An 18801-nucleotide genomic window follows, 5' to 3' on the forward strand; every position below is an offset into this window, starting at 1 on the left:
CTAAGAAAAAGTACTACTACTACTTCAACAGTAATCTTTAAATCCTACAATTAGAAATCTAATTAGAAATTGTTTTGTAAGTCAACATTTTAAATTGAATTATTAAGGAATAATTATAAATTGTATTTATTAATCCATCATTAAATGCTGCAATTTGAAAATACATTTTAAAGCCTTTTCATGAAGATTTAAAAACCACAATTCATAGATCTGAATATAACTACTTTACTTATAGAATGTTGAAAAAGGTAACTCCTTTACCCACTTTCATTTTCTTTTTTTTCCACCTTGTATTTTCAAATCTTTTTGCAATTTCATTTTATTTTTGCTTTCCTTTCTCTATTTAGCATTTCCGTGGCCCTTCTGATGTCCATAAGTTTAATGCGTTTTTCTCCATATATCCTTTTCCTTGTTTTACACATTGTAGAAAACCTCTCTTGTTGCAACAGAGAAAGCCGTCCACAAACAATTCTTATTTAATTAAACATGGTTTGACAAAATGTTACAAAATAGTCTCCTTTTATCGTAGACATTGATTTGTGTAAAAGACAGAGGCCTAAAAAAAAGTAATATCAGTATTTGTAGTTTGCCTGGATAAAACACAAACAAATTTTTTCTTGGAGGCAGATATAATCACATTTAACAAGAAAAAATTTAATAATTGAATAACAATTGCTTATACATAAATAAAATTATATTTTTTTAATTTGTTTAATCCTTCACATGTTGTGCAAGTAATGCAATTTGCATCATATCAAAACAACAACCAGGGCAAAAATCAAACTGAAGGAAACATGAACTGCCTGGCCAAAAAAGGTCACACAGTAACATCCAACAGTAACAGTTGGAACACCTTTAGCTTTGATTATGGCACATATTCACTGTGGCATAGTTTCGATAAGCTTCTGCAATTCCACAAGATTTATTTCCACCCAATGTTGCATAAATGTTTCTGCAGCATCTTGCATTACAAATGGTTTTCCAGGAAATCCCAAGGATTCTCAATGGGGTTCAGGTCTGAACTCTGTGGTGGCCAATCCATGTGTGAAAACAATGTGTCATTCTCCCTGAAAAATCAATTCTAGCCCGATTAATCCTGGTAATTCAGTGTATTCAGATAGCCAGTTGACCTCATCATTTGAACACATACCTAGGCCTGACCAACTGCAGCAACCCCAGATCATAGCACTGCCTCCACAGGCTTGAATAGTAGGCACTAGTTATGATGGGTACATCCCCTCACCTACCTCTGTTCTAACCCTGGTGCAACAATCACAGGGGAACAAGGTAAATCTGGACGTACCAGACCATATGACCTTGTTCCATTGACCCGAAGTCCAATCTTTGTGCTTACTGGGCAAATTAATCCTTTTCCCTCCCATTTAGTCTCATGGATTCCTGGTTTTCTTAAAGCTACATGACTGTTAAGTCCCAATCTATTGAGTTCTCCTCACACTGTTTGTGTTTAAATGCTCTTACTTTCACTATAAAACATTTCCCCAGAGTTCTACTTTTAGTTGTGTTTTTCCATCCACTTATTTCTCCTTTAAGATTATGGGTCTCCACTTTTGGTAGCTTCTGCAATCTCCTGTTTACTTTGCTTCCAAACAGACTCACATCTTTTCCATGATGATAAGATTTTTATTTTGACACGGTTTTATAAGAAATTAGAAGCAACAAGCAACAACTCACTGCACCAGATGTGGTTAAATTCACCACATAGAAGCTATTAAAAGGGAATGTCCAGCTTATGGTTGCAGCCTTTGGTCAGCATGTTTGCGACTGGTTCTGCAGAGCTTTTATTGAGCACTGTGGATTTGTTGGACACAGATCAGACTTTGCACACATGACTGGGATAAAGAACGAGGGGTCCAAAGGCATGAATTCACTGTATTGGTCAATGTCACAGCTGACCTGCAAAAATAATAAATTATACAGTTAGAGTGCTGGAGAAATACAAGATGAAAGGTCAGGAAAGTAAAGTAGCTAATAAAGGCCTTCTTTCATCTGGTTTACTCCATCCATCCATCCATCCATCCATCCATCCATCCATCCATCCATCCATCCATCCATCCATCCATCCATCCATCCATCCATCCATCCATCCATCCATCCAGATGGGGTGTTAGTATACATATACAATTACCTGAGAGAAAGATCTGAAAAACAGTTGAGTGTGATGCAGCCCTGAAACAGAGGTGTCAGCAGGATTCTGGCTTAGACTGTGATGATAGGCCTGAGGAAAAAGTTTAATGAAAAATATGAATGGTAAGAATTAAAGTGCAAATCTCTATACGTTTAGCATGCCTTCTTACCTGCAGCGCCACCTGCAGTGCAGAGTACTGCAACCACAACTCTTGCTGCTGCCCTTCGGAGAGCACTGAGGCCTCAACCTGCCCTGAATTTTCAGATGCATTGAGGTAGTGAGCCCATACACATTCCCCCACGGCATACATTGTCTCATTGTGAGAGAAAACTACAACAAACACAAACATGAGAGTTTGATGAGGACAGAAAGGATTCAATAATAAACTACACTAGATAGTGAACAAAATATTTTTTCTCTGTAAATATGTTTCTTTTGGGAGTTCCAAGATCAGCTATTTTAATTCTTATCTACTGACCACATACATTTTTTTTTACTTTACAATGTGTTGCATAAAATACACGGCAGTGTTTAAAAATGTTCTGTAATTTAACATTACTAACCTATTTGGCGTAAAACAAACTAATAGCACTGATTTTAGACATATTTAGAAACATTTAAGGGAACAACACTATTATTTAGTTTAATTCACAGACAGTCATAGAGAGATCTGGACGTAGCATCTGCAGTTTTTCTATTAAAAAAACACAACCGTACTGACAGTTGCATCTAATGAACTCACTGTACAACATACCCAAGGAGAAAAGACACCAAAAACATCTCACTAACAGGGACATTTTGGAGTCAGGAGCATCATGGTGTGGGCCAGGTGTTCTTAGCATATGGTGCTGGGAAACTTTATGACAATACTGGAAGGAAAATGATTAATCTTCAGAGACTTAAAGGTATAGTGGAGGATTTCTTGCAAAGTTTTGAAAAGACCCGCCCTCTCCATTTTAAAGAATATTACATATGCACAACCCTGTACCTGCTCCCGAGAGGGAACACCTATTAAACGTGTGAGAGAGCATGCAGGAGCCCATTTCTCCTTGTGCACGCTCTGTTTAAAAGTTGCTGTATGCATCGCTGAAATAAGCTTATTTTCCAAAAGAAGATTTGCAATTTTTCCTCTATGTCAGACTCACCACCGGTAAGTGAAAAAGGGGATGAGCACGTAGGACGGCCTTAGAGGACCACTTATTTTGATGATCCACCTGGAAAAAGAACATCCTCCACTATACCTTTAATGAGAATCTAAATAAGATCTGAAGATTGGATTTTTATACAAAATTATGATCCAAAACGTTAAGTAGATTCTCTACTACTTTCAGAAATAAATCAAAACAAAGCTTCTCGAAAGGCTCAAACAATCACCTGACTACAATCCTTTGAATAATTTAGAGAAATAACTGAAGATAACAGTACAGGTCTGTGTTAAAGAGTGGATCAAATCTCAGCAACAGATATGATTAGTTTCTTCATACAGGAAACGTCTTACAGCTACCATTGCCAGCAAATTATTTTCAAAAAAAGTACTAAACGAATTTCATTCAGCATATTCAATATTTATTGAATATGCTGAATATTTAATTTACTGCATATAGTAAACACATTTACTTTTTGATGTGTTCAATTCCTGGTTTATACACAATATAGAGCTATGAGTACTATGCTCCTTCAGTTTTGTTGCTATCATAATTTAAAAGTATAGTAGTGGACACAAAATGCTGCATCCCTCAAGACCAAAGGTAAACATGATGCCAAAAACAGAAGTCAACTTTTCTTACTCTCACGCACAAACAGGTGAAAGATATCTTTGGCAACAAGGAAACCCACTGCACCATAACTCATGGCCCTGTTCACAAGAAAAGAAATGAGTCGTTGTGCTAAAATGAAATATTCAGAAATAGTTTGAGTTGATTACATCTTACTTTGGATAGGTGGGGTGGAAAAGAGGGGGGACGAACATTCCCATCGGGAAGACAACCCCATCACTCACAAGGGCAGGTGTGACAGAGAGACTGAAGGGAATGTCGGAGGATTATTGCACCTTTAATTAGGATTATATCAGAATTCATCAGCTTGATATCACCAAGGAGAAACAAACCTATAGGCAGCATCGGTCTGCTCAGCCAAGAGTTTACTGCGTCTCTTCTGCCATAGAGATAGTAGCTGAAGGTAGTTGGAGAAGAAGCCATTGGAGCTGATGGTCACCTGAAATCACATAAATTGTCATGTCATAAAATATTTTCTGCTGGGAAATGTATTTTCTTGCATTATCATAATTCTACAACGAAGCAATAGCTCGTCAGATTTTTCTACACATTTTTTTATTTACCCAGTCTCTGATCATTTTTAAAGGGATTGTCTTTGTTTGTTTGTATTTATCTTTATTAGAATTGATTACTTCAACAGTGTCTTCATAGCTTTGCCTAAAAAAGTCCATCAGACAGATGCAGCTGATCCAAAGCGCCGCTGCCTGTGTTCTCACTAGAAGTAATAAAAGTAGAACATCAGCCTGGTTCTGAAGTCTTTACACTGTAGCTCAGAGAATAGGCTTTCAAAGCCTTCTGTTAGCCTATAAATCACTGAATGGATCAGCACCTCAATGCATGTCAGATTTAATGTCAGTGTATCAACCTCCCAGACCACTCAGGTCTTCTAGTTCCAGCTTCTCTGTCCAACCAGAACTAGAACCAAACATGGAGAAGCAGCATTTAGTTCCAATGCTCCACTGATCTGGAACAAACTTCCAGAAGACCAGAAAAGTGATGAAAGACTGAGTTATTTTAAGTCTTAGTATAAAAAAAAATATATATATATATATATATATATGTATGTATGTATATTTAGAACTGCCTTTGACTGTTGAAGTTAAACTGTTAACTGAGGTATTATTAGTTTAAGGTTGTGGTCCAACTGTTTTATTGTTTTACTACCTGCTTTTATCTTGTTTTAAGCTTTACTCTCTTTCCATCAGCTTTTTATTTTCATTCTATTTTACTTTACTTCAATTTATGTAAATCACTTTGAATTGTGCTATATAAATATACTTACCTTGCCTTATCTGAACCTTTGAATAATTTATATAACCAAGGGATGCTCTTCCAAGCCTTATATTGAGATGGAGGGCTCCTGCTGTCGTTTAGACTTCCCTGTCAGATACTGATCGGGTTATAATTTTCAGAGCTGACTCCGTTTTTGTTTAAACTTTTTCACTTTCTTGATTTTTTTTCAAACCTGCCATGGCCATTCCCTTTGACTCTGACCACTAAAGAAAATCATGCCCACAACATGAAGTTCTTCAAAACCATGGCATTCTGCAAAAGGGGCATTAAGGTCACTTTGCATTAAAGTCACTTTTGGTCTCATCTGACCAGAAACAAATTTAGACTGGAGTAGAACAATATAAGGGAAAACATGTAACATACGATGATAATAGTGAACTGCAGTTTGACAAAATGTGAAAACGTTCAAAGAGTTTAGAAATATTTGCAATGCACCATGTAGGAATAGAGTCCAAGGGCCTAGAGGGAAGCAGGAAAATTACCTGATAAGATGAACTCATTCATAAGAAGAGCTGTTGGTTATTAAGAAACAAAAAAAAAAACAAAACAAAAAAAAAATAATTGTTTTAAAAAACATTCTTTTACCTCAGAAAATAATAGGTCAAGATCACCCTTATCAGAAATCTGGGAGGACCATAGTCTTGGAGGTGAAGAGTAAACCTAGAGAAAGAAAATGCCTCTCATAATGGTCACCATATACAAAATACAGCCTCATACAGATACAAATGTTTTTTTTTTGTTTTTTTTTTTATATATTACTGCTTTACCTTGTCAATAAAATGCTGAAAAGGCTTGTGATCTTTCCACTTGAGCTCCATTATTTTGGATATGAAGGAAAAAAATACATTTTCAATAATCTCTTCAGTCTGTTATTGGGGGAAAATAAACTATATCAGATGCAGATTTGAAACTTTTAATAAAGTCAGTAAGTGTGACTATAATTTCACCTTCTGGCGTGCGATCCTCTCACTGAGAAGATGTGTGAGAACTGTATCGAATCCTGTTTCGGTCTCCAGTAAACAGTGTTTCCAGCGAGGAACCTCCTGGTGAAAAACACCCAGCCCAAGATTGAGAAATCCTTTCAAACTTCCATTTTTATTTGGTTTTTACTCAAACCGTACTGACTGACCTCTTCAACGTTCCCTAATGCTAACGACATATTCTTTGCTGTTTCAGAAAATCTGGAATCCATGGCGGGCATCAGAGTGTGCAGCAGATTCAGAAACATATATGTTTCAAGAAAACTGCTTTGTTCAACAAGATGACATAAAAAGATGAATTAAAAAAAGTATACTGAGATGTTAAAATCATTTTCCAACAACTTAATATTACCTGCTGCTGATAAAAGGCTTTTGCAACCATCTGTTGATGATTTTGGACATTTGAATAATGTAGGGTAGGTTATGAAGAAGGACTTGATCATCTTCACTTAGGGAGAGTGGATGGAAAGCAGCCTGCAGACAGCCCAGCCAGTCAATTGCAGGAGCCTGACTCTGTGGGGGAAAACTTATTTTATAAATCATGCTTCTGGAAAAAAAAACATTGCAAGATGCTAAGCAGCCACAATTATCATTGGTAATAGTTGTTAGAATTATTTTTATTGATGTGTGAGCCTTTTAAACCAAAATATTAACTACCTGTTACATGTCGACCTCAATGACTCCCCATTTCTAAATGGTGGACCTGTATTTTTGCTTCAATTTGCATGTTTTCTAAGCCATAACACAAGGCTTTTGTTTCAGCTGCTCTATGAGCCTGGAACTCAAATGCTAATCCAGACATATTGAATTGAGAAAGCTTCCTGGATGGGAAGCAAAACGTCTTCAAATTTGGAAAACAGTGGTTTGTTTTTCAACTTTTTTAACTTTGCTGGAATTACTATGACCTGGATGAGTCTTTACCAGTCAGGATACAGTCATCGTGTTCATTATATACATAACAGAGATTTTGTAATGAAATGAGAGAATACAGATATCTAAATAAAAAAAAATAAAAAAACTGAAAATGTTAGAACTGTAAATTTACAGTCATGTTTATATTACTGTTTATATATATATATATATATATATATATATATATATATATATATATATATATATATATAGATATATATATATACATATATTACTATTTTTCAAGGCTGCACTTTAAAAAAAAACAAAATTGTCCAGAGAGCTGTTCTAAACAAAATTCCTTTTTGTTTTTCACTTGTGTAAAAAAAAAAAGACAAATAAATATATATAAGTCTAAGTGTAGTGGCTAAAATAATGGCGAGCTATCTCTCACAGGGCGTTGCCTTGATCTAAGAATGTATTACTTTGATATGGCTGGAGTCATGGATATCTCCTCATTTACAAACATGTATGATGTGATGATGTGGCAGACTGGAGCCATATAAAATGCTTTAACTGTGAATCATGGCCACTTCACGAGATGTGACCCTGGTTGGTAAGCACTGCCTTCTGTAACCCTGAGCAATGTCTCTGGACTGAGTAAGATTATAATTTATGTCCAAATCTGTTGTCATATCTCACAGTTTTTTAATACATACACATTATGAAGTGCTATTTAAAGAGTTTGTCCCTAGGAATCTCTTCTCAGGAAAGTATCGGGGAGAAAAAGCTCAAAGGTATAAACACAGAGCTTCCCTTTATAAAGTGTTTGAAAAGCCTTTAAGCAGATTGATCCTTTAATGTAGTTTTTAAGAAAAGCCCAAAAAGCATGAGTAATTCCCAAAATCTGACAGCCATTTCACATTTACCTTTGGATGTATGTCACGCCTACAGGAAGAAAAAACAAATCAGAGTGATCTGACTTAATGTTCATGACGGTGGGTCAGAAAAGGCCTTTTCATGTTCTGCCTCACAAAACACTGATAGGCTAGTAGTATCTAATGTTCTCTGTAAAAGGGCCTTGAGAGAATGTTGTGAATTGGCACTATATAAATAACATGCATCAAATTTAATTGGTGACCCCGAAGATGCACATTTTCTTCTACAGTTCGCTATGAAGATAGTAGAGACTTCTTAACTTACAAGGTTTAACACATATTCACCTTAGTTGAATAGCGTGTTCTCTTGCCTTTCCAGTTCTGAAGCGTGGCTAAGGGAATTGGTCGTTCTATCACATGCAACTCACAGTAAAGGGAGAGAATTCATAAATTCTAACTTAAAGTTCGTCAACACAATGATGCCTTTTAACCCATGATGTTCAAAACACACCAGCTGATCTTACACAGGCAGCTTTTAAAATATGAAATCTCAAATTCAGCCTTGTCATAATGGGTGTGGGCATGTCTCAAAACATAATCTATATTGACTAATTTTACTAATTTAAAGATTCACAGAAGTTTTTTAAATAAAATATTGCATATTCCTGGCATTCATATTGTAGTTAATCTGATCCATAATGTGGATTGCTTCCTTGTTTAACTGAATCTTTTAATGTGTCAAACCTTGAAAAATGCAATGGAGCTGACCAGACTGGTACCTGTAGCTCTCTAATGGTAATTCGCTGGTAGAGTTGTCCTTTTAACCGGCGATACTGCACAGGTGAGGTGGCCACAGCGAGCTCAGAGGACAGAGAGATGAACGTGCCAACATGGAACAAGCGGTTGGAAGGAGGGGATCCCAGGAATGCCAGGTAGCTCTGACATGACGACAGGAAGGGGCGTAAGGTCTGGATTCAAAGATATTGTATTAATTCAAACACACCGAGCCTGACCTGGAAAATATCTGCAACAGGAATTTATTTACGGATGACCAACCTCAGCTTTAGCTCTTGACTGCTGTTTTTCACTGTTCCATTCAATTGGGATCAAGAGATCTGGTTGGTCAATCTGTTGATAAAAGCAGGCTGGATTTAAAGCAACAACACGTCTCTTACTTCTCTGATTTTGCTGTATGCTAAAATATTAGAGTTTGACGAACAAGATGATGGAGATACTGGCCTGAATGTATCTTTTAGTCCTGTTGCTGGGAGCATCATTCGGATTTTTGCCTACATACAGGTTGAAGAATGGAAATGTCCCATATTCTCTCATTAATAAACCAAGAGTGTAGTTGAAATCCGTCTTATTCCACTGACCAGACACTGCCCAGCCTCCCAGCTATGAAACAGTAAGAAATTTGAAAGAAAAAAGACAATTATTCTGTCATACAACTACTGGGTGCAGATTTTAAAATTAAAAAAAGAAATTGATCAGCTTATTCATTTAATGTTGTTAGATATCTCATGATAGAAGAAAAGATAGGGATTTTTAATTATAAAAGGCTGGAACAACAGAAGCTTTGATGATTTTTTTGCTGACTAACTTGACATATTTGTCCTGTTCTTTTTAGAGTTTGAGACCACAAATAAAAGTCTATCAGTAAGGTAGCCAAAAAAAAAAAAACATGTGTTTGTACCTTCTGGATGAGTTCTAGGAAGGGCTCTGCCCCTGCAGTTTCTAAAGATTTGGTGTCTAAGCAGGAATGGTAGAAGTCTTTCGTCTTCCGGACAGCAGAGCTGTTTGAACTGTGGTTGGTCTCTGACAAAGAAATACACGAGATTTAACTCAGGTTATTTTAAAGTTGTTAGATCTTTATCCCCGTTCAGCCAAACAAAATCCTCCCTAAAAAAGGACAATCTAAAATCACAGTTTTTGATTACTTTAATGAGGAGTGGATACTCCAACCACATCGCCATTGAGGTCATGAGCACAGAAATTAACTGACTGCATATTCTCAATTGAAAATGAACAGTCATATAATAAAAAAGGCTTTAATATCAAGGTGTCTCAAAACTTTGCTGCTTGCACAAAGTTCTTATATAGCTTTATGCAACCTGATTCACACTACTGCAACACTCTGCATTGCAGTAAGTAATTACACTTTAAAATCAGCTATTCCACAAAGCATGGAGGTACTTGGAGGCCTGTAGCAACTGACAGCAGAAAGTATTTGACAAAGGGCCTCAGTATGCTTTTCAACATGACCTGTCACTTAGCAGCTGTTTATAATTCATAGAGCTCCTGAATGCGACTCATTCATTAAGAAATTTGATAAATGTATGTATAGTCTACATGTCAAAGAGCAGGATTTTTAACATCCATGACAATTAAAGTGATGGAATAATTTTAATACAGTGATTTGGATCAATGACTTATCACCTTTGGTAATATACTGTACCCAAAGTTTTTGCCTTGTAACTCAACACATTACTAGGATTGACTTATGACCCAAACTATTGGTTAGAATATAAATATTTCTAAAAAAAACTTTTATCTATTGGTATAACATTAATAAAATTTGCATAGACAACCCATGTATTCTGTTTTGTCAATTTTTAGATGATGTTTTTCTATCTTTTGCAGAGCAATACTTTTTAAGGATTCCAATGAGTATTGCAGAGACTTATTCTGGTCCACTTCTCTTGCTGGCTTACATGTCTGCAGGCTGCAACTCTTTTGCAACCATAAAACAATAAAGGCAATACTCTGTTTTGGTAGTCCTGGAGACTAGTAGTAAACATAGGCTACATACTGCAACAAATAAGTTCTACAGCATCTTACGGTTCGATAGACAAAAAAAGGACACTGTGGACCAATTATTATTACGTGATATTACTTCAAACCATAGGGACAAATAAGAATGATTTTGGTTCATTCTGCAGTAAATTTCTTACTTATTGCTCATCATACATATGCATCATCACACTCATTTTTAGTATTTTCATTTTCTTTATATGATAAAAAAAGACCTCAGACTTTTACTTAGTGCCACAGATTATATTACATCAGATGATTTTGTTTTAATCTGGTATTATTGGTGAGCTTTGTCTAATTGTTAACACTTCAATGTCTCTTTTATTAAGAGATGGCTACATTGCCATTAAAGCATATAATGTCTTGCTACCCTTGAGTATTCGAATTATGGATTTGATTTTAAATCATAGCCATTCATACAAATAATGCACCAAGTCGTCAACCTGATGTTTTTCCACTTTGGTTCAAAGTCTGTTTTGCATTTTCATTAAATTACTCCAGAAACAATTCTACGTGTCTATCTTTGGATCCTGCTGCATGAAACATGACAGATGAATTTGATCAAGATTACATGGGTTGAATCTCTTCACCATAAGGCAAAAAATAACATGTCTCACTCTGGTTTATTAGGAGCCTTTGTCCAGTTTCAGGGGGACAAAATAAACTTGGCTCCAGTCCTTGGTTCCAGCTGCGGAACCCGCAGCCATCTGAAGGCTCTCAGCTTAAAGCCTCAAAGTCCTCGCCACCTTCCTCACCCTTGGCTTCAGCACAAACTGCCTGCCTCACCACTCTGTTAGCCTGAATCCTCACTCTGCAGGGGTCAAGCTGACCAACACTCTTTCTGCAGGGTTGTTTTGCTGCACACACATTTTTACTGCATAAAGCAGCACCTTCTTCACATGCAGCATTACTTGTACCTTTTTTGAACACCATCAGTATTATAAATTCTCTGGCTTCATGCATTCCGTGACGTAAATCATCACCACTGTCACCAGTAATATCCAAATCATCTTCCAAACTGTTGCGTCATCTTTATTTGCAAAGTTTTCTGCATTATCCGCATCTACAGACTTGCCTCATTTCCATCTCCAGTGCCATTATTGCTTCCCTTGTTAGAACTGTTATTAACAGCTACCTTTACAGTAATCCTTTATTAGAGCATCTGCCATCATGGTTACTATCAGTGGAACTGCCTTCATTTCTTAAAAAAGCTTTACGCCATAACCACATTCGCCCAATTGTACATTCCTAGACAGATTTGCAGTTTGGTGGCCTGTTGGGGTGAAGTTTTTCATGGAAAGTGGTGGCCTAGTGATTGGGGCATTGGTATCCAGAGGTTCTGAGATAAAGCCCCACTCCCACAGACTTCCACTCTGGGTCCCTGAGCAAAGACCCTTAACCCAGGGTGCTGCACAATGGCAGCCCACTGCTCCCCAAAGGGGATGGGTGAAATGCAGAGAGTGAATTTCGTTGCTCTGTACTTGTTACAGTGTAATGACAATAAAATGCTGGGGAAAAAAAAGATTGTCTTACCCAGGGACATATTAAATTGCTACAACTACACCTTTTGATCTCAAGAATACCTCTATTCTCATTGAGTCACATAGACATAGTCTCCAGTAGATCTTCCTAGTTTTCTTGCTCACAGACTTCATAGTCTCTTTGACTGGTCCTCATCATAACTATCCTTACCCTCTTCAGATCACTGGCCATGTCTGCAGTCTTAAGATCCTCAGCCAGCCCTCAAAAGACCCTGTTCACTACTATATTTCTAAGCACTAGAAACTTCTCCAGTGTTTACATCCTCTACCCTAGAGTACTATGGAGGTGTGTCTATTCTATAGTACTTGAGCTCCTCGAGGGTTTTGTGGAGTAAACACCTCTCGAAGTCCCACCTGTTCTGTAGAAGATGTCCCACCTCATTTAGGGACAGTTCCTGAGTTCTCTGAAGAAGTAGAGCACAACCAGTCTCATTCACTGTGGAGGTGCAAACTATTGAGTCTGCTTTTCCATTGTTTCATCAGCTCTCCAAGGTTTTCTAGACATGATGCCCCTTAGAACCTCCTAACTGGCCATGCTGGCCTCTGTGGAAGTCTTTAGGCATTCCTCTTGGACCTTGTGGCCCTCAGGTTATCTCCTGAATCTTCCTGCTCTACAGTGACTCTGGTGACTGTTTATTGTTCTTGGTGTGGCTCTAAAGAGAAACTTCTTGGGATAACTTTGGGGATGATTTTCATCAAAACCTTAATAAGGCTGGATAATTAGACCAGTAAAGCAAACGATGGCACATGTTAAATCATTACAACAATCTTCAGTCTGTTTCTTACCTAAAATCCCCCTGAGATACTGCAGGAGCAGATGTTTCCGGCTCAGATTCCTATCTTCTGTCAGTGTTCTATGATCCTTTTTGTTTTCTGGCTCTGTTTCTGCTGGACGATCCATCAGGTTTTGTGAATAACCTTGCATACTGTGACCTCTTTGTCCCCCTCTGCTCTTCAATGGAGATCCTTTTGAGCCACATGGGGACATAAAGTAATCACAGGGCTGGGTAAAGGGGTCAGTAGACATGGACAGGCGAGCAGCTGCCCACTGACAAGCTGAAGACACACACGGCGTTACTGTATAACAAAGTTAGAGCAGAGTTAGACAAGTGGGTAAAACATTTGAATTTTGTGAGTTGCCGGGCAATTAAGGAAGCCTACCATACGCTGCATTGTTTATGCTTCCTGTGTTCTGACCATATTGGATGTAGTAGATCAGTCCCAGAATGGCCGTGCCTATAAAAAATCCTAGAAGAAGACCAATCAGTTTCTTTTGACGCTCAGAGTTTAACAGTTGTTGCTCTGACTGGAGTGGGTTCCGCTGAGGGAGCTGGTGGGAATTGTGAGGTTGTTCCGTCAATTGCAGCTCAGATGGAGCTTGATACTGGTTCTCTGGTTCAGGATATGACTTTGACTGGTCTGTTTGCAGAAGCTAGAATAGGATGCAGAAAACCAAACTGTATAAATGTCTACTGACTGACACTCTCCTGATTTATAATGACTGGTACCATAATGTTCAGGCAAGATATAAAAGACATTCAAACTTTTAATCAGAAGTCAGAAAAGCATGTGTAGTATTCATATTTAGGCTCTATATGCAACTAAACCTAGATAAAAATCATTAACCTTCCAAGATGTGGCTGTCCATCCAGACTGACAAGAAATGAAAGGAGACTTTTAATAAAGGAAGCAGCTTGATCCATTATGTCCATGTTTACCCAGGAAAGCTACAGAAATCTACAGCTAAAGTGGAAAAATCTGTCAACAGGATAACTGTATTTGTCATACATTCCACAACTCTATTTAAGGTGAATGAATAAGCCATGGGAGGCCTGGTTTTCAGGTTACATAATTTTGTCTGAATAGAAATGGTAAACATGCATTGACACTGCACTACATGTTTTCTTTATCAACATCATGTGAAAAGAGAACCTGGTCAGCGTTAATGGGAGATTTGATGGAGCTTAATACTATTAGGGTCAAATTTCCATTATTGTAAAAATGTCCATAGCTGTATATTGGTTATTTATTCTCCAGGTGCACTGTATTTATATTGCTAAAACACTTTACAGTACAGAATTTAATTTTTTTTTTTTTTTTTTAACTACACTTTTCTATGGTCCACATTTGTGTGACCATTTTTTTCCTATAATCTTTTTGCTGCTGTAAACACCAGTTTCCCCATTGTGGGACAATAAAGGGATTTTCTTTTATATTCTATTCTATACAGGAAAATCCTTTAAGAATGCCTGACAGTGCAAGGGTCTTTAGTTGCTCATTACTGGTTTTCTGCTGTATAAAAGAGCATGCCAAAGGGAAAATCAGCCATTTGGGGAAAGTGTGCATATATGCTTGTACAGGGGTTTTCAGGACCCACTGTCCTGCATGTTTTAGGTGTTTCCCTGCTTCCTCAAACCTGACATAAATAAATGGGTAATTACCTGGCCTCTGCAGCCCGTGGCGGCTGCTGAGGAAGGAATGTAATCTTTCAGTGCAGGTACTAGAGTAGGGACGCATCTAAAGCTTGCAGATTGGGTTTGGAAACCAATGCATTAAAAGGACGCTGGATGGGAAGTGGATATTAAACTAGAGGCTGCAAAAGATTGGAGACTTGCTCCACCGATTATAGTAGTGCTTTCCTACACCTGCATTATTTGTTCTGTGCCGAACCCACCTGAAGGCTTTGTTGAAACAGAGATCAACCTCAGCATACAGTTAAAGTTTCAGTGCTTTTAAAGGAACCAAAAACGTTGAGGTTGGTGATGGTAGAAAAGGAAACGATTTCTCTAGAAATGCCCCAAAAATCATTCTACGGACACATGGCATCTCATAGGACTTGGTGAGCCCTACCCACTGCTCACCTCTAACTGTGAGCTCACCATTTTATTTACAAAGTTGAGACCACCTTGTTTTTTTTAAATTCCAAGTGTTTTAAACTTTTAAATGATTACATTGATTTCAGGTATAGGTCAGTTTAGCAGGCAGTTTCCCGTGAACATTTTTAATACAGTGAAGATGCTTTCTTGACTTTTCATTTTACAGCCGGGGTTAGAAAAAAAAGCCAGTTTCACACATACTGGTATATAATACTGCAGGGAAACAGGAAGTACTAGATTGCTTAGAAATCCAGAAACTCTGAGAGGATTGGGGCCTACATACATTAAATATATAATTCTCTAATGTAAAAGGAACTACTCAGGGTTCCAATTGGATTATTTTTTTTTTTCAGTACAATTATTTCTTAATTTTTTTTTTTTTTTTTTTTTACAACACTGAATAAATGTTCTATAAATAAAAATCAGATTTCCCTTAACCAAAAAAGAAATTGAGAGGTATGCAATAAAAAAAAAAAACATTTATTAATATGCATACTTTATAGTATAATGGTAATTATGAAGTGTGGGTAGATTCAAACCAGGAATATTTGTTAAAGCCTGGACCATGACATAAATGACAGAAAATTCTATAAAAAAAAAAATAGTTGCCATTGAACTGTCTAATTAAGTTAGATAAGATGATTTATTCTCCTCAATTTTGATACATTAGGCATTTGTGTATAATATTTATACATTTTCTGTTCAGTACGTGTGTCTGATTGTGTAAGACATGGTTTTCAAGATTAAAAAATCCTGCTGATGATGCAGAAGACTCAAAATCAGGTGTTGAATGTGAACGTGATACTTGGTTTTAAAGGTTAAAGTTGAACCAAATGTTGGGCTATTTAATCATACATTCTCAATCTTTCTCCCATACATTGTGGGGAGTGGTGGCCTACTGGTTAGGACATAGATCTCCCTGGATGCCCCACGACGGCGGCCCACTGCTCCCCAAGAGGGATGGGGTTAAATGCAGAGGTACATTTCTCCAATGTGAGATCAATAAAGTTAAATTATTATTTAATGAATCCCTTTTGTTTATGTACTTTTAAGGGAAGTGCTGAACCACAAACATTTTTGTTTGCAACGTCTGAAACACTCAACATGATTATCAGTCTTCTTTTAGAACATAAAAAAGCACTACATCGTTTTATATATTTCTGTTATTTTACACATTTTAACTGTAAAGTTACTTTTGGTGTCAAAAAGCACCAATGGAATTCCACATTTGGTGTGATGTAAAGATTTTTTTTGTTCAAAGTTAAATTTCTTTCTGCTAATAACAGTTTGTGCTCAACAGAATAAAATTCAAATATTGTAAAAGCATTCCCCCATCAAATGTTCCTTTTTCCTAAACAGCACAACAAAATAATGACTATTTTCTATTTAAGAGGATGATTTTCATGTTTCTTACCTGAAGCTCGATTGAAGTTTGACTCATGCTTGCCTTGTTTCTTGTGCCGTGTTGTGTCCTGTGGCGTTTAAATTCACATGTACCTCCTCCTGTTGCTGCTGTCCCTGCGTCAGACTGCTGTCATCTATGCTCTGTATCTCTTTTCATCACTCCTTTCCTCTTCTGACTTTGCGATAAAAACAACTCTGCAGGTTTCGTCTTCACCTCCTCATTAAAATCCAAATAAAGCAGGGACTGAGCCCTCTGTTTTCCATTTATGGATTTGTTTTTAATAACATGCAGAAATGCTGGATACAGATTGCAGTTTTTTTTCCCTTTCCTGCTGTATTAATAGTGTCAGGAAAGAAAGCTGGGAGTGGAGAGTAAACACCAACACGTTGGCTGTGCTTAAACATCACACTAAGTAGGAGGTCAGCTTGTCTTCCTGGAAAGGACCTCTACATATTGCACACGCACATCTGCTATCGTCACTATCAGTGCAGCACATGGCTGGTAGGAACTGATAGAGCAGTCCGGAGGTCCCATTCTGACAAAGCACTGAAAACAAGCTTCAGTGATCTGATGTTGAAAATAAACTGGACATTTGTCAAAATAAGAAAACAAAAAACAAACAGAAGAAAGGCAGGAGATGCACAAAAATTTGGTATAATAACCATTTCTTTTAATTCGATCTTTTGATACAGCCAAAAATATGGGGTTGGACTAAATGTTGAAGTTTTCGCACATTCTTATGTATCAAACCTATAAAAAAAAGTTATAGGAAAAGACGAAGCTTTCACAGGTAATACAAGGATGTACAATGTAAATGACGCTGTGATAATATCTATAACAAACATTGATGGCAAAGTCGCAGGCACAAAGGTAAGAAACACTGACGCATAATACAGAGAACATAATACTAGGAGAAAGGCATGCATCACTATCACCTTGTTTTGTTCACTCTGGTGTTTTACGCCAGCTCAATTCAAGCGCGAAAATTGTCATACTTTAAAATTATTTTCTACAACTGCACACAAGCCTTACTGAATAAAAAATGAAATACAGAAGCATGGAACAGTATGGAATTTCATCAATGCAGCTCATGGCAGAAAGATGGAAATAACATTTATGAAACTTAAACTCAAGTATAAAAGGCTGACCAACAGAAACAGTGGTATCAAAACAATAAGAGAACATAACTGGGCAACATGAATGCTAAGCTTTAAATCTAATCTACTGAGCATCTTTCAAATCAAGCTGTGTTTATGGTTCTATTATCCTGCTGCAAGACATGCATTTGAATACTTTTAATATTAGATCCATAAATTACATTAAAGACTTTAAGAAATGCCCGCTATTTAAGCTACTATAGATTTCTATTTAAAAATGATTATGTGCAGGGATTGTTCTGAGTCAAAGTTTAACTAGAACACTATTTAAGTTCACTATGGCACTGTGCAAGAATACATTACAGGTCCTGTTCTCAGCCATGCTATGAACTTAACTGATTTGCTGTTAAAAGATTTCTTTCCCACAGGTAAGGGAAGCTGTGCTTAGCAAATCTGTGCTCAACTTTTAATCATAAAAAAAAAAAAACATGCATCCAAAGAACAATCTATCAGACCAGAAAGCATTTTAAAGAAATTGTCCTTATAGACAGTATCATTAACTAAATTAAAGACAGTCAAACTCATGTCTGATGATTGAGAAATTCATACAGTGGAAGGCTGTAGCAGCATTCACTGTTTCTGTAGCAGAGTGAGCCTGGTGATAGGGAGCATTTTGTTTTTAGGCAGGAATGTAACATTAATCGCATTTTTCAGGGAAAAAGCTGTAATGATCAGGTTCTGATGCTTCTTGCTCCCTTGTGTAAATCTTTGAAATGCACAGACAAATTGGTATTGACCTCTTCTAATCCCAACAGGGGGCCGGGAGACTCAAAGATTGGATCTTTCTCTGATCAGTAAATTCACCTCAAAGAAGCGCTAATAGATCACAGAAACAAGAATAATTTTCAATGTAAGTTATCGAGACAACTCAAAGTAAACTCTACTCTGCGTCAGTGAGAACTGGAAAAACTAAGAAGCCATTTCAAAATAAACCATTTTCTACAGATGCATGTCAGCTGGTCATTCAAGTTGCTACAACACAAAGCTAGACTTTGGCCAGCGCTGGTCTTAAAAGGTAAACTGACATAGAAGCAACTTCAGAAGATAACAGGAATGGTAAAGCATTTACAGTAAAGCTGCTTTG

General features: G+C 37.1%; 1 protein-coding gene across 2 annotated transcripts; it reads right to left on the reverse strand.

Moving 5' to 3' along the window:
• Positions 1–1620: 1620 nt before the first annotated feature.
• kel (Kell metallo-endopeptidase (Kell blood group)) lies at positions 1621–16978 on the reverse strand. Of its 2 annotated transcripts, none has more exons than XM_038284538.1 (18): positions 16570–16978; positions 13441–13711; positions 13066–13356; positions 9621–9742; positions 9164–9322; positions 8981–9052; positions 8704–8892; positions 6547–6707; positions 6344–6458; positions 6162–6257; positions 5982–6080; positions 5800–5874; positions 4254–4360; positions 4078–4167; positions 3934–4001; positions 2316–2476; positions 2147–2236; positions 1621–1914 (listed from the first exon to the last, which is right to left on the reverse strand). In XM_038284538.1, exons 1-18 carry the CDS (start codon positions 16594–16596, stop codon positions 1768–1770), a joined length of 2340 nt encoding a protein of 779 aa, XP_038140466.1. In that variant the 5' UTR covers positions 16597–16978; the 3' UTR covers positions 1621–1767. The 2 variants fall into 2 exon arrangements, with proteins under 2 accessions (XP_038140466.1, XP_038140465.1); XM_038284537.1 differs by having other exon boundaries at positions 6344–6461.
• Positions 16979–18801: the final 1823 nt, after the last annotated feature.

This window comes from Cyprinodon tularosa, unplaced genomic scaffold (genome assembly GCF_016077235.1).
Source record: "Cyprinodon tularosa strain WSP-4 unplaced genomic scaffold, ASM1607723v1 ctg2, whole genome shotgun sequence".
Classification (NCBI taxonomy): domain Eukaryota; kingdom Metazoa; phylum Chordata; class Actinopteri; order Cyprinodontiformes; family Cyprinodontidae; genus Cyprinodon; species Cyprinodon tularosa.